At 34.3% G+C, this 15380-nt stretch overlaps 1 protein-coding gene across 1 annotated transcript; it reads left to right on the top strand.

Annotated features, from left to right (window-relative positions):
• The first annotated feature begins 295 nt into the window (after nt 1-295).
• LOC102618626 (auxin efflux carrier component 5-like) lies at nt 296-3642 on the top strand. The gene is made up of 5 exons (XM_006480346.3): nt 296-969; nt 1201-1286; nt 1374-1531; nt 3080-3156; nt 3417-3642. Exons 1-5 carry the CDS (start codon nt 341-343, stop codon nt 3487-3489), a joined length of 1023 nt encoding a protein of 340 aa, XP_006480409.1. The 5' UTR covers nt 296-340; the 3' UTR covers nt 3490-3642.
• Nucleotides 3643-15380: the final 11738 nt, after the last annotated feature.

The following is a 15380-nucleotide window of genomic DNA, read 5'->3' as shown; positions in this document are numbered from 1 at the left end:
ATATTTTATTAATCAAAAAATAAATTAATATGCTTTAAAAGAGCGTATAACATCCCTAATATTATTGTTATTTTAATGGCATAAACAACTTTTGATATTTGCTACGTAATTAACAGTAAAGTTCTCTTCTGCTGGCGTTTATCTATTGCAAGAATAATAAGGCATGGGTTGGTGAAATAATCCATTGAATTCACGACAAAAGTGGATTACAGGTCAGTACAAACGTGACCTTATTCTCTTCAGTTAATATAAATAGATACTATCGTTGTTAGTTCATCAAATGACAAAAAAAAAACTTCACATTATTTCAATACAAGTATCTCAAAGATAGAAAAAAAGAATGATCGGTTGGGAAGATGTTTACAAAGTTATAGTGGCAATGGTGCCACTTTACTTTGCTCTAATTTTAGGTTATGGCTCTGTGAAATGGTGGAAGATAATTGCTCCAGAAGAGTGTGCTGCCATAAATCGCTTGGTTTGCTATTTCACTCTTCCTTTATTCACCATTGAATTCACAACTCATGTTGATCCTTTCAATATGAATTATCGATTCATTGGAGCTGATGCTATATCCAAGCTGATCATTGTGATTGTTTTAGCATTTTGGGGAATGTGTAGTAAAAAGGGAAGCTGTTTTTCTTGGTGTATCACAAACTTCTCTTTGTGTACTCTCACCAATACTCTTGTTTTAGGAGTTCCCTTAATGAAAGCCATGTATGGCCAAATGGCTGTTGATCTCGTGGTTCAATCATCTGTATTTCAATCCATTGTGTGGTTTACAATTTTTTTGTTCATTTTGGAATTCCGAAGGGCTGGGAATGCTTTAGAGGATTTAGAGGAAGGTCATGCAACAAGTTCCAGCAGGCCTTCATTTTGGCATTTGATGAAGGTTGTGTGGCTGAAATTAGCCAAGAACCCTAATTCATATGCTTGTGTTATTGGTCTAGCCTGGGCTTTTGTGGCAAACAGGTAAGCTTTTTTATTTTCGCTTTATTTAAAAAGGTAAAGGTGAGGAAAATTAATTTAATTTTTTAGCCCCTACATCTCCAGAATTTAAACTCAGGTAATAAAGCTAATTTAACACCATTGGGCAAATGTTGGGGACCTTTATATATATATATGTTTGTGTGTGTGTACATATTATGTAAGCATGATGATCACATAAAAGTAATTAACATAATTTAATAACTCTTAACGCAGGTGGCATTTTAAGATGCCAAGCATCATTGAGGGATCTATACTGATCATGTCAAAAGCTGGGACTGGCACTGCCATGTTTAGCATGGGTGAGTTTAGGGTTTGTTAATTGAGAATAAAGCAAAATAAGAACTTTAATAATTAATTAGTAGGGTTTTCTTTTTTCAATTATTCAGGGATCTTCATGGCTTTACAGGAAAAGTTGCTAGCATGTGGCCCTAGCCTCACTGCTTTCGGAATGGTTTTAAAGTTCATAGCAGGACCAGCAGCAATGGCGATTGGTTCCATTGCTACTGGTTTGCGTGGTGATGTTTTGCGTGTTTCTATCATTCAGGTAACAACGTAACCCTTCATAGTTTTGTATATTTCATGCCACAACGCAAATTCGGTTACAAAAAAGAATTTAGATAGTGTTGCTAAACTGTACTGGATTTTTTTTATAAATTTTTGCCACACATACACATATTCCTTTTTGATGATTGTACCTTTGAATTATAACAACACAAAAAATATTTTAAATAAATTTCTATAACAAATACAAATATATTATTAAAATAATCTTATATGTAAAATATTAAAAAAGTTATTTTGAATATTATCAATCTGTTAGATTTGTTTTAATATTAACAAAATCTGTTTCATAGATTAATAGTATAAATAATTCTATTTAACATTCTAAATAACTTGTAAAATCGATATTATATATTTTATTTATAATATTTTTATATTTTTATACCACATTTTTCATGTTATAGAAATATTAGCATAAGTTTAAAGTTAATTTCTGGATTAATGGATTTAAGATTAATAAAATATTTCGGGACATATTAATAACAGTTTAATATTACAAATAATTCTATATCTTTTGTACTTATGGTTTGTGTGGGTGGTTGGATAATACACTCGCTGTTTGGAGTGCACTAAATAAGTGGAATCCCATGTTCTGCAATATTTTTCTCCAGCACTCTAGACTGAGGGAGAGTTTTGGTTGTTAAACCCAAGACCACAGAAAATCTTTTCAACGATTCCAATGAATTCTAATAAGACTGATGATTAATTAGTACATGTCTACATGAATGACTTTGATGACTCATAATTTTATTTTAATATTGCTCGAAGTACAATCACACTTTAAGACTTTTTTAAAGTGACGTTTAGCGGACATAGTTACGCCACTAATTGTTTTTCTTATTGTGTATTCGCCGTGCCTACGGCAAATAATAAAATCTCATTGTAGACACACACAGTTGTACGAATATTTTTTCTGTACAGACGGTGTTGTCAATTTATATGACACAATTGGATTAATTAAAAAATAAAAATTATTTATATAAGAGATTTGGATCTGAATTCATTTATATTCAACTCTTTATAATTTTCTATCACAATTGTACGTGTAACAATATACGATTTATTAATATATTTTAATGGACATAGTTACGGCACTAACTTTTTTTTTTAATTGTGTATTCATCGTATCTACAGTAAATAATAAAAATATAAAGTATCATTGATGACACACATAGGTGTACGAATATTTTTGTGTAGATTGAATTGTCAATTTATAAGACATAATTGGATTGATTTAAAAAAATAATTTGTATAATGAACATGCATCTAATACTGAGTTGATCTATATTTAACTTCTAATAATTTTCTACCACACGTGCATGGATAATAATATATTGCTTAATTAATTACATACTTTTATCCAATAACTAGCAATTATATATTTCTAAAATATTAAAAAAAATTAGCTCATCATATATACACACATTGAATGAAAAAAAAAAAACAAAACAAAACAAAAGCTTGTACGCATTTAGACAATTTTACATAAATTTGATCTCAGGTCTTACTTTCTGCCCATATTTTGTTGCAGGCAGCTCTTCCAGAAGCCATTACTACCTTCGTATTTGCTAAAGAATATGGACTGCATACCGATGTTCTTAGCACTGCGTAAGTTTGTGATCAAATTCTTTACTACAAATTCTTTAATAGATTAAGTACCATTTTCTTTTTTCAAATTATGCATAAAATACTACCAATTTCATTTTGATAGTCAACAGCATAAATGCATGATAATTTTCACAAAAATATAAACCATATTATTTAATGCCAAAGTACTCGAAATAAACTTTCAATAAATAAACCATAATATTTACTTCCAAAGTACTTGAAATAAGCTTTATTAATATATTTTCTCCTTTTTTTTTCAGGGTTATCTTCGGAACGATTGTATCCCTTCCTGTGCTGATTGCTTATTATGCAATTCTAGATATTATACATTGATTTAAACCCTCAGTGGGACTTTCAAAAGTTTAAACTTTTTGTCACAAGTAGGGGAGACCCTCGACTAGTTAAATATTCTTAAAATTTAACTAGGTTGATAATTAAACAGTCATTGATAAGAGCAGGGAAAAAAAAAGAACTTTCTATGTATTAAATTCTTCGTATTGAAGCCGAATACTTTTTATTACAATTGAATGTTATTTATAGTGAAAATTTTCATCAACTTCAATTTGTAAAATAAAATAACCGTAGGCTCATTAAATTTAAGCCATAATTGAACTATGTTAAAGTGATGGTAAATACACTGTTATACAACAATTTGGATGTCCACCACTTTAAGATGATCATAAAACGGCACTGAATGTGCTATAATAACTATCTCATTAAGAACCTTAATCAGTAAAAACCAGATGGTAAAATCTGGTAATTGAAAAAAAGAGCAAAATACACATCTGTCCAATTTTTGTAGAAGTTCTTCTCTTAAATATTTATGCTTCCCTGCTCCCCCTCAAAGAGACAAATATCAATTTTATAATCGACTTAGTCGATGAATGCCAATAGACTAACTTTTCAAATGTTGAAATAGGTAAAGCTTTGTTAAAAAGATCTGCAAAATTATCAATGGAATATATATGTTTGACATCAATTTTCTTGCTCTTCTAGAGCACATGAGTGCAGAAAAACTTTGCTGAAATGTGTTTTGTTCTACTCTTGCCATATCCTCCTTTAGCTTGTCAATATAGGTTGTATTGTCTTCAAATATTGCTGTTGGTGTTGGGATAATATGCTCTTTAAAAGCATATGTGTTTATTTAATTGTAATAAACAAATTTTCTGATTAATAAAATAAATGAGGTATTTTATTCAAATATCTTAATTGCATTTATATTTGTATTAAAGTCCATTTAATCATATTATATGTATTTATGTGATCACCATGTGGATTCACAGAAGACATAAATACAAGTTATCTTATGATTAAATAAATTTAGTTCACAGTTGATAAATAAAGTTGGGCACTTTATTTAGGTATAGACTGTAATAAATTCATTGAATGATTTGTCTTAATCATGTATGAATTTATTGATGTAGTACGACTACATTGAACAGGATCACATATGAGATTTAATTAACTTTGTAATAACTGTCAGACTTATTAAATCTCATAGGCGTTGATTTTACTGTAATCTTAATCTTGAGTTAATTATGATTTCATGATTGTAATTGTTATTCCATTTGAGTTACCAATGGGCACGACACAGCCTTGTGGTCAAGATTACCCGGTATCTTGGTGGGAGCAATTATGAGTATTGGAGTTATGGATTAACAATATAGAATTTGTGCAACACATCTCTTGATAGGTTTTCGGCACTTGATCATAGAATTCTCTGGCCAGAGTGTGTCAACATATTTAGTATGTTGAAAATGATCATTAGAGAAAACCAGTAAGGATCAAGGAATAAGATGTTATTAAATTGATTGGACAGTTGAGATATCAATTTAATTAACGATGTGGTACAAAGGATTGTGCAGTAAAGAAATCAATGTGGCTTGGGACGAATTATTATTCGAGCATACAATTATGGAAGTCAGTTCCAATCTTTTAGTGGACTAGATTTGGAATTAAATAATTGGGCTAGTTTAATTACAGGCCTAATTATTGTAGCCACTATTGTATATTCCCAAATGATCCCCGGGTTAGCTCATTTAATTGACTGCACCACTACTGGACTAATAAGTAAGATAACTAGCGATTTGGGTCAAAAGCCTAAATATATCATTTAGTGGGAGGCTCCATTTAATTAGCTTTTGTATAAGGGGCCTTATGTTATTTTACAAGGTGGGTCCCCTATTGAAAAAGTAAATAAACGTGAGTTTTATTTAGGGCATTATTTGGAGCCTAGGGTTTTCACTAAAGGGAGATATATAAGGCTTATTTTTCCCTAAAGAAAGGCAGAGAAGCCACTTTTTATACAGATCAGAGAAAAAGATTTTTCTCTCCATTGTTGAGGGAAAAATTTTCTCGTGCTAGTTGCTTTGGTAGTGATAAAGGCGCCCACACGTCAAGTGCAGATCGAACCTGAGTCATAACCTGGAAGATCATTGGAGACAGTTCGTGATCTAACAAGCGTGGTGGTGACGGATCGTGATCTAACAGGAGTGGTGGTGGCGGATCGTGATCTAGGAGCCTAAATCACTTCAGCGGAAAAAGCCAACTCAGATTTTCAAGGTACGATTTCTGAATTACGTATTCCTATATATTATATGAGAGCGATCTTCAAAAGGTTTAATAAAAATTTAAAAACCTAATTTTTCCCAACAGTTGGAATGTCTGTAATAGAAGTTAGATTACACGTGCTGTTGAATATGATAGATGAGAGATGTAGCCATATGCATTCCTTACTTGTTTCATATAGAGCAAATTAAAATCTTTGAGTGATTAGATGAGGCGACAACAAAAATACGCTTCATTATAAATAATCATTTGTATCGAATAGGTTTGACATCTTTAAGTATATGGACTATAGATCCATGTATTTTATGTTTGGCTAGAGAAGTTAATTTTGCTTAAATTACTTCTTTCTATTGAGGTCAATCATGCATTTAACTACATTCATCAAAAGTTTTAGTTTCAAAACCATTTGTAAATCTACTATCTACTGTGAATGAAATACATTGTCGATAATAATCTTATTATTATCCCACATTTTCTTTGTATAAGTATAATTTGTAAACTTTTCTTCATTTTTAGATTTTTGTGCTTTGTCAAGGGCTAATGTCTCTTTAGGGACTCCATCACTCAAGGGACTTATGTCTCTTCAAGGACATGTGTCTCTGCTGGGACATGAATCTCTCTTGGGACTATTTGTTCATATGGATATGGTGATTCAAATAACGTGAAAATATTTATTGCTTGAGTATTATTTTCATTTGAATCTTGATTTTTTCATTTTTCTCTTTTGGGAAATAGTATCTTTAGAACCCAGTCGTCTGTCATGCTTCTAGCATACAATAGATAAGTCATTAGCTGCTTTACACTTGATTTTTTAGTAGGAACAATCACCTGGGTTGGTGTATTAACAACTGAAATACGTGATTTAGTTACTTTTGATGTATTGGTAAATGCATCTGGCAATTGATTTGCAGTTGTAGCAAATGAACTATCTTTTGCACTTCACTTTCACACCGATTGGTGTGACGATTTAAATGAGATATAGTAGAAACTTTCCAAAAACATTTATGTCTTACTTTAGGAGGCATTTTTTGTTCCCTTAATGATGGGAAAATTATGTCATTAAAGTGATAATATGCACACTATATGGTAAAAAGATCACTTGTCAAGGGTTCCAAATATCTGATAATTAAAGGTGAGTTATACCTAATATAGATCCCCAAACGATGCTGAGGTCCTTTTTTTGTGCATTCAAACACTAGTTGTACTGCAGCATGTAAAATAGCATGACCTTATGCAAATATTCTTAATCATGTACTTAATAGTAGAGTTCTTGCAATTACCTAAAGTTGTTTAATCAATTATTCTACCAATCTATTTTGTGCATGCACATGTAGAATTAGATGTTCTATATCGATTCCAGTAGATGTACAATAGTAATCAAATGTTTTAGAAGCAAACTTACTAACATTATCAAGACATAAACTTTTGATAGGATAATCTAGAAATTGTACCCTTAATATGATAATTTGGACAACCAACCTAGCAAATGCAACATTACGTGTGGATGACAAATAAATATGTGACCACTATGTAGATGCACCAATCCAAATAATAAAATAATTAAATGACCCACTTGATGGATGAATTGGCCTATATATATCCCCTTGAATTCTTTGAAGAAAAGTTAGAAATTCAAAAACAATCTTAGAAGGAATGGGCTAACTATAAATTTGCCTTGTAAGCGAGCAGTACATCTAATGTCATTGGACCATAAAATTTTATAGTTCTTTAATGAGTGCCCATGAGAATTATTAGGAAGGCAACCATGATGATCCTCTACTCAGTTATTTCATAATAATCATAGGATTCACTTTCTTGTCTGATGTTATCTATTAATGTATATTGTAAATTTTTCTATTTTGTACACTTGGGTTTTTTTGTAATTTATCGATAAATAATATAGTTTCCTAAGCCTTTAATCCATCGAAGACTGTACAATATTCCTTTTTCCCAATTCTCTTTCACTATATTTTGCATGGTATCATAGCGCTACCAATCGTGAGAAATTATAAGCTTCTATGGCTGATTTTCCAGAATCGTCTCACATATAAAAGATTTGGATGATCCATTCATTGTACACCATTCGGATGGCCCGACAACTACCCTTGTTTCACCTTTTCTCACAAGGGACAATTACAGCACATGGGTTCATCCAATGACTATATCCTTACGTACTAAAAACAAATTAGAATTTATTAATAGGATTATCGAAAAAGCTTTAGGTCCTTCTCTAGATTTTCAGAAGTGGCAACGATGTAATGATTTTGTTAGTTCATGGATTCTTCACACCATCATTAAAGAATTTGTCAATAACATTTTGTATGAATAATCTACACATGAGATTTGGATAAATTTACAAGAAATATTTATGCAAACGAATGCACCAAAGATTTAACATTTGAAACAAGTCATCTCAACACTACGGCAAGTGGATGCTCTTATTTTAGTGTATTATACTAGATTCAAGATCCTTTAGGATGAATTGAACTTTCTTACCTATACAGAACCACGCTCTTGTGACCATGCTGAAGCCACAACAAATCTTTGCAGCAGGACCGAGCTATGGAATTTCTTCAAGGGTTATAAGATAGGTGTGGTCCACTTAGAATTTAGATTTTGATTATGGATCCATTCTCTTCTATCAATAACATATATTCTTTAGTGTGCAAAGAAGAGAAACAACGAAAAACTCATGTGTCTCACTTTTTATCTGAAGGTGCTACACTTGCCACTCAAAACAAGACCTATAGCAAAGTTCATCAATTTAATGGTAACTATGATGATCGCAAGAAAAGTAGCAATAAGCCAACTTGTGAACATTGTGATAAAAAGGGCTATACCAAAACTGTTTGCTACAAATTGTATGGTTATCCCCCTAAATGGCAAGAGCCATCTTAGTCCAAACAACGTAAGTTCAATAAAGCAAAAGCAGCAATAACCATACTTGTATTTGAAGAAAAATTCTGTTCAAAAGTCAAAAAGTTTTGGTTGAAAAAAAAAAAGAGCCACATGCATTGCTTTTATTTTTTCAAAGTCGGCACCAAATTGCAAGCTATAAAATATTTGCCATTTGACAATCCTGCACCAAATGAAGAAAAATGGAAAAGTTAGCAAAATTTGTCAAATTGACAAAGATGGAGATTGACAAATTGCAGAGGGATTAGGTGGAATAGTGCATGCTTGAAGCCTATAAATTAAAGCCATTTCTTCATTCTATGACATCCCAAAATTGTGAAGCTTATAAGTTTCTAAGCTTTTGAGAGAAGTGAGAGAAGTGTGTCTGGGAAATTTATCTTTCCTACAGAGTGTGAGAGTACTGGGTATATTTGGATTTTTGGGAAGTGAGATTCGTTACTCAAATATTGTACTCTATTAATTGTTAAATAAACAATTATTCTTTCTTGCCTCCGTGGATGTAGGTTTAATTACCGAACCACGTAAATTCTTGTGTCCTTTATTTTTCTATAATTATTTGATGCGCTTGATTCCGCATTCCGCGCACAACAAATGGTATCAGAGCCGAAGGTTCGTACTTGGGGGGATACAGTACTATTCCTATATACGGTACTGTTCACATATGGTATTGTTCACGAATACGGCGGAGACGGCCATTTGTACTTGGGAGACAGTCTATTGTAAGTAGTGTGTATTTTTGCATGTCTAGGAAAGTTCTGTCAACAAAGACGATAAGAGTCTAAGGATTCTGGTTTTTAATTGGGACCGAGTTCCCGTCCAGTTTCCTGAAAACTTTCCTGGTGCATTTATTCACCAAAATTAACATCATAGAGACTGTTTTTCAAGTGGAAATAGTTCGTTAAGAAAATGGTAGAAGGTGAAACTTCCAGAATTGGGGAGAGATCTACCGAGACTATTTCAGGAGACACTTCAGGTGGGAGACGAGATTTGTCAAATCGCTATTCAGCACCTGTTATAGGAGGCCAGAAGATCGATGTTGAAAAGTTTGATGGGAAAATCAACTTCGGCATGTAGAGGTGCGAAGTTATGGATGCCCTTATTCAAATCGATTTTGATGTTGTTTTGAAAAATAAAAGACACTTGTATGATGAAGAAATTTGGGATCGTATGAACAAGAAAGCTTGTGGTCAGATCATATCTTGTTTGACCAAGGAGGTGAAATACTTGGTGAAAGATGAGGAGTGTGCGGTGACCTTGTGGCGTACATTTGAGGAGAAGTACTTGGTGAAAAGTCCTGAAAATTGCCTTCATGCAATGAGTCAAGTATATGGTTTTCGAATGAAGCCTGGGGTGTCAATGCACAATCATGTTTCAAGATTTGAAAAGTTACTTGCTGATTTGAAGAATCTTGATGAAGATATTAAGGATGAAGTCAAGGCTATGATTCTGTTACACTCACTACCAGAGGAATATAGCCATTTTGTGACTACTTTGATATATGGGAAGAGTGTGATCGTCTTTAAAGATGTTTGCACAGCACTGACTAGCTTAGAGATTCGGAATAATGATAAAAATTCTGAACGAGCATCGTCTAAAGCTTTGGTGAGCAGAGATTGGGCGATGGAGAAACAGAAAAAGCGTGGTGGAAAGAATTCTTGATCCAAATCGAGAAGCAGAAATATAGCTCGAGATGAGTGTACATTTTGTCATGAAAAGGGCCATTAGAGGAAAGATTGTCCAAAGGCTCAAAAGAGAGATGAGAAAAAACCAGCAGCAGAAAAAATGGCACGGAAAGATGAGGGCTCTGATTATTCACTAAGTATTACTCCTGCAGCATACGTGGCTAGTTCGAGCGAGTTGATACTTGATACTGGAGCAACCTATCATTTGTGTCCTATTAAGGAATGGTTTACGGATTTTCGTAATCTGGAATCTGGTGCAGTTGTGATGGGGAATGATCAACCTTGTCGCACAATGGGGATATGAACAATTTGGCTCAAAATATTTGATGGAATGGTTAGAGAACTCAAAGAGGTTAGATTTGTTCCAGCTTTAAAGAAAAATCTAATTTCTGTAGGTGCTTTGGAAGCTAAAGGCTATAAGGTTACCATTGAAGATGGCACAATGAAGTTTACACATGGGGCTATGGTGATTCTGCAAGGGGTTCGGCGTCACAATCTGTACTATTTGAAGGGAGGTACAACTGATAAAGCAAATGTTGTTGAGGCGCACAGTGACATCACCAAACTATGGCATGTACGATTGGGACATGCTGGAGAGAAGTCTTTGCAAACTCTGATGAGGCATGAACTTTTAAAAGGTACCAAAACCTGTAAATTAAATTTCTGTGAGTATTGTGTAGTAGGCAAGAAAATAAGGGTCAAGTTTGGTACAGCTAATCACGATACTCGTGAGATCCTTGAATATGTTCATAGCGATGTATGAGGACCAACCAATACTGCATCAATTGGTGGAAGCCATTATTTTGTTACATTTGTTGATCATTTCTCTAGACGTGTGTGGGTGTACACCATGCGAGCAAAGGATGAGGTTCTAGAGATTTTCATGAAATGGAAGAAATTGGTGGAAACTCAAACTGATAGAAAGATCAAAGTATTACGATCTGATAATGGGGGTGAATATACTTCTGATCCATTCTTGCAATTATGCCAGAATGAGGGTATTAAAAGACATTTCACGGTGAGACATACTCCGCAACAGAACGGTGTGGCTGAGCGTATGAATCGTACTTTACTGGAGAAGGTACGGTGTATGTTATCTAATGCTGGTTTAGATAAAAAGTTTTGGGCTGAAGCTGTGAGCTACGCAAGTCACTTGGTAAACCGGTTGCCTTCTGCTGCAATTGGAGGTAAAACTCCTATGGAAATGTGGTCTGGAAAGCATGCACAAAACTATGATTCCCTTCGTATATTCGAGTGTCCAGTTTATTATCATGTCAAAGATGGTAAACTGGATCCTCGTGCTAGAAAAGCTATTTTTGTAGGATTCAAAGATAGAGTAAAGGGCTTCAAGCTTTGGGATCTTGAAGATAAAAAGTTTGTGTGTAGCAGAAATGTCACATTTGATGAAGCTTCAATGATGAAAGCTTCAAGTTCTCAGCAGGTGGAGAATAAGACCAAAGAGGTATTGCAGCGGGTAGAGTTTGATGCAACTCCATATGTACCAGTTAGTTTTACATCAAAGAAGTGTTCAACTATGGAGGTGACACCTAGAGTTGAAGAAGAAGTTGTTTCTTCTGATGTCCCACAAAATAAAGAAACAATTGATGATGTAGATAATGATGATTTTATAGCAACAAGGAGGCCAAGAAGAGAGATAAAGAAATTCGGATGGCTTACTAAAGATATGGTGGTAGCCTATGCACTTCCAGTTATTGATGATGACATCCCCAACACTTTCGGTGAAGCATTACACAGCAGTGAAAGTGATCAGTGGAAGTTAGCCATGGAGGAAGAGATGAAATCTCTCCATAAAAACCAGACTTGGGAACTTGTAAAGTTACCAAAGGGAAAAAGGGCTATTGGCAATAAATGGGTCTACACCAAAAAGCAAGGATCTCCGAATCAAACAACTCCTTGATACAAGGCAAGGCTCGTGGCAAAAGGTTTTGCTCAAAAGGAAGGTATTAACTACAATGAAGTTTTCTCTCCAGTTGTAAAATATACTTCCATTCGTATCCTACTTGCCTTAGTTGCAGAATATGAGTTAGAGTTGGCTCAATTGGATGTTAAGACGGCGTTCTTACATGCAGATTTGGAGGAGGAAATCTATATGATTCAGCCTTGTGGTTTCAGAGTTACTGGAAAGGAGAATCATGTGTGTAGGTTGATTAAATCTTTGTATGGACTGAAGCAATCGCCAAGGCAGTGGTACAAAAGATTTGATCAATTTATACAAGGGCAGAAATTCACCAGAAGTGAACATGATCATTGTGTTTATTTTAGAAGACTAACAGATGGAGCTTTCATCTATTTGTTACTCTATGTCGATGATATGCTTATAGCTTCGAAGAATAGAGATGAGATCGAAAGATTAAAGAAGCAGTTGGCTTCTGAGTTCGAGATAAAAGACTTGGGTGATGCACAGAGAATACTTGGGATGAAGATTCGTAGAGACAAGAAGAATGGGAGCGTATGGTTGACTCAAAAATCTTATTTGAAGAAAGTGCTAGAAAGATTCGGTATGGATGACAAAACTAAACCGGTATGTACACCTCTAGCTCCTCATTTCAAATTAAGCTCTTCTTCATGTCCTAGATCTCAAGAGGAGCGCGATTACATGGCTCGTGTTCCATATGCTAGTGTTGTGGGTAGTCTTATGTATGTTATGGTATGCACAAGGCCCGATATATCTCAAGCAGTGAGCATGGTTAGTAGATACATGCACAATCCGGGTAAAAATCAATGGCTTGCGGTAAAGTGGATTCTACGATATCTGTATGGGACAGTTGATGTTGGGTTATTGTTCAAGAAGGATTTTGGTCAACAATGTGTTGGGTATTGTAATTCTGATTTCACTGGAGACCTTGACAAGCGAAGATCAACAACGGGCTACGTATTCACATTGGGTGGAGGTCCGGTTAGCTGGAGGTCGATTCTACAATCGACAATTGCTCTGTCCACTACGGAAGCAGAGTATATGGCAGCAACTGAAGCTGTAAAAGAAGCTATCTAGTTGAAAGGCTTGTTAGGTGATTTGGGAGTAATCCACGAGAACATTGCGGTCTTCTGTGATAATCAAAGTGCGATATTCCTTGCGAAGAATCAAACATATCACGCTCGGACGAAGCACATAGATGTGAAATATCATTATGTGAGGGAGATTATCGAGAGTGGTGTCGTGTTGTTGAGAAAGATCGATACCAAAGATAATCCATCAGATATGTTAACGAAGGTAGTTTCTGGAGTTAAGTTTCAACATTGCTTGAAACTAATTCAAATCCTTCGATTGTATTAAGATATGTCCTTCGGGAATTTTGAACTACGGTTGGCTTGATCCCAAATTTTGGGTACGTAGGCAGTCATAGAGATGCAGCCACTTTAGAGATGATGATTGGTTGGTAGTCGGCTCAGATTTGGACAAATCTTTGCCGAAGTGGAGAATTGTTGAAAAATCAAAAAGTTTTGGTTGAAAAAAAAAAACAAAAGGAGCCACATGCATTGCTTTTATTTTTTCAAAGTCGGCACTAAATTGCAAGCTATAAAATATTTGGCATTTGACAATCCTGCACCAAATAAAGAAAAATGGAAAAGTGAGCAAAATTTGTCAAATTGACAGAGATGGAGATTGACAAATTACAGAGGGATTAGGTGGAATAGTGCATGCTTGAAGCCTATAAATTGAAGTCATTTCTTCATTCTATGACATCCCAAAATTGTTAAGTTTATAAGTTTCTAAGCTTTTGAGAGAAGTGAGAGAAGTGTGTCTGAGGAATTTATCTTTCCTGCATAGTGTGAGAGTACTGGGTAAATTTGGGTTTTTGGGAAGTGAGATTCGTTACTCAAATATTGTACTCTATTAATTGTTAAATAAACAATTATTCTTTCTTGCCTCCGTGGATGTAGGTTTAATTACCGAACCACGTAAATTCTTGTATCCTTTATTTTTCTGTAATTATTTAGTGCGCTTGATTCTGCATTCCGCGCACAACAAATTCCATGTACCACTTATTACATAAGAGCATTACAATAAAATCCTTGCCATGTTATCCACAGGTATTCTAAATTCAACAGCGATTCTAGTAGGTATAGCATTTGTAGCCTTTCTCTTTCCGCTTGGATTATGGACACAAGTGCCATAAACCATATGTGCTTCCTTTTAGATCTTTCCTCTTTTTATAAATCATATCCAGAGTGTCCTAGAGTAAAATTACCAGACGGTACCACTGTTTCGGTTACAAATTTTGGAATTGTCGTTTTTTCTTTGGACTTTAAATTGGATAATGCCATTTACATCTCGTTCTTTAAATTTGGTCTTTTATCTGTTTACCAATAAACCAAATTCCAGTTCTTTTCAGTAACCTTCTTCTCTAATCATTGTATTTTTCAGGAACCGTACACGAAGAAGAAGATTGGAATGTGTAAAGTTCATGACAGCATTTATTATTTTCAACATCCAATGGCTTTACTCGCTATCACCACCTTACCAAATTTCGATCTTTGACATTGGTGACTTGGGCATCCATCTTCGAACCGTTTACAAACTTTAGCTAAACATTATTCCTCTACTGTGCGGGATAATGTTTATGATGCTTGTCCCCGAGCAAAACAAACTTGTTTATCTTTTCCAGTTAGTGTTATTTGCATAAATAGTTAATTCATTGCGATATTTAAGATGCTTTTTCCTAGCCTTCGATTTCTATGGCGTATTATTTTTTAACTATTATCGATGATTTCTCTCATTGTACTTGGTTACATCTCATGCATTCTAAAGCTGAAATGATAATTCACTTGAAATCAAATCATTCTTTGCTCTCACTAAAACCAATTTGATTCACAAATTCAAGAAATTTAGAATTGACAATGGTACTAAATTCATTTCTAAGGAGTTGCAATCTTTCTTTCAGATGCATCACATTATACATCAATGTAGCTGTATGGCCATACACAAAAATGGAGTGGTACAGCGAAAGCATCGGCACCTTCTTGAAGTTGCTCGAGCACTACGATTCCAAGCAAATTTACTAATAAAATTTTGGGGAGAGTGTGTTCTTATAGCTA

Source organism: Citrus sinensis, chromosome 6, assembly GCF_022201045.2.
Source record: "Citrus sinensis cultivar Valencia sweet orange chromosome 6, DVS_A1.0, whole genome shotgun sequence".
NCBI lineage: Eukaryota > Viridiplantae > Streptophyta > Magnoliopsida > Sapindales > Rutaceae > Citrus > Citrus sinensis.
This window is presented reverse-complemented; position numbering and strand designations above follow the sequence as displayed.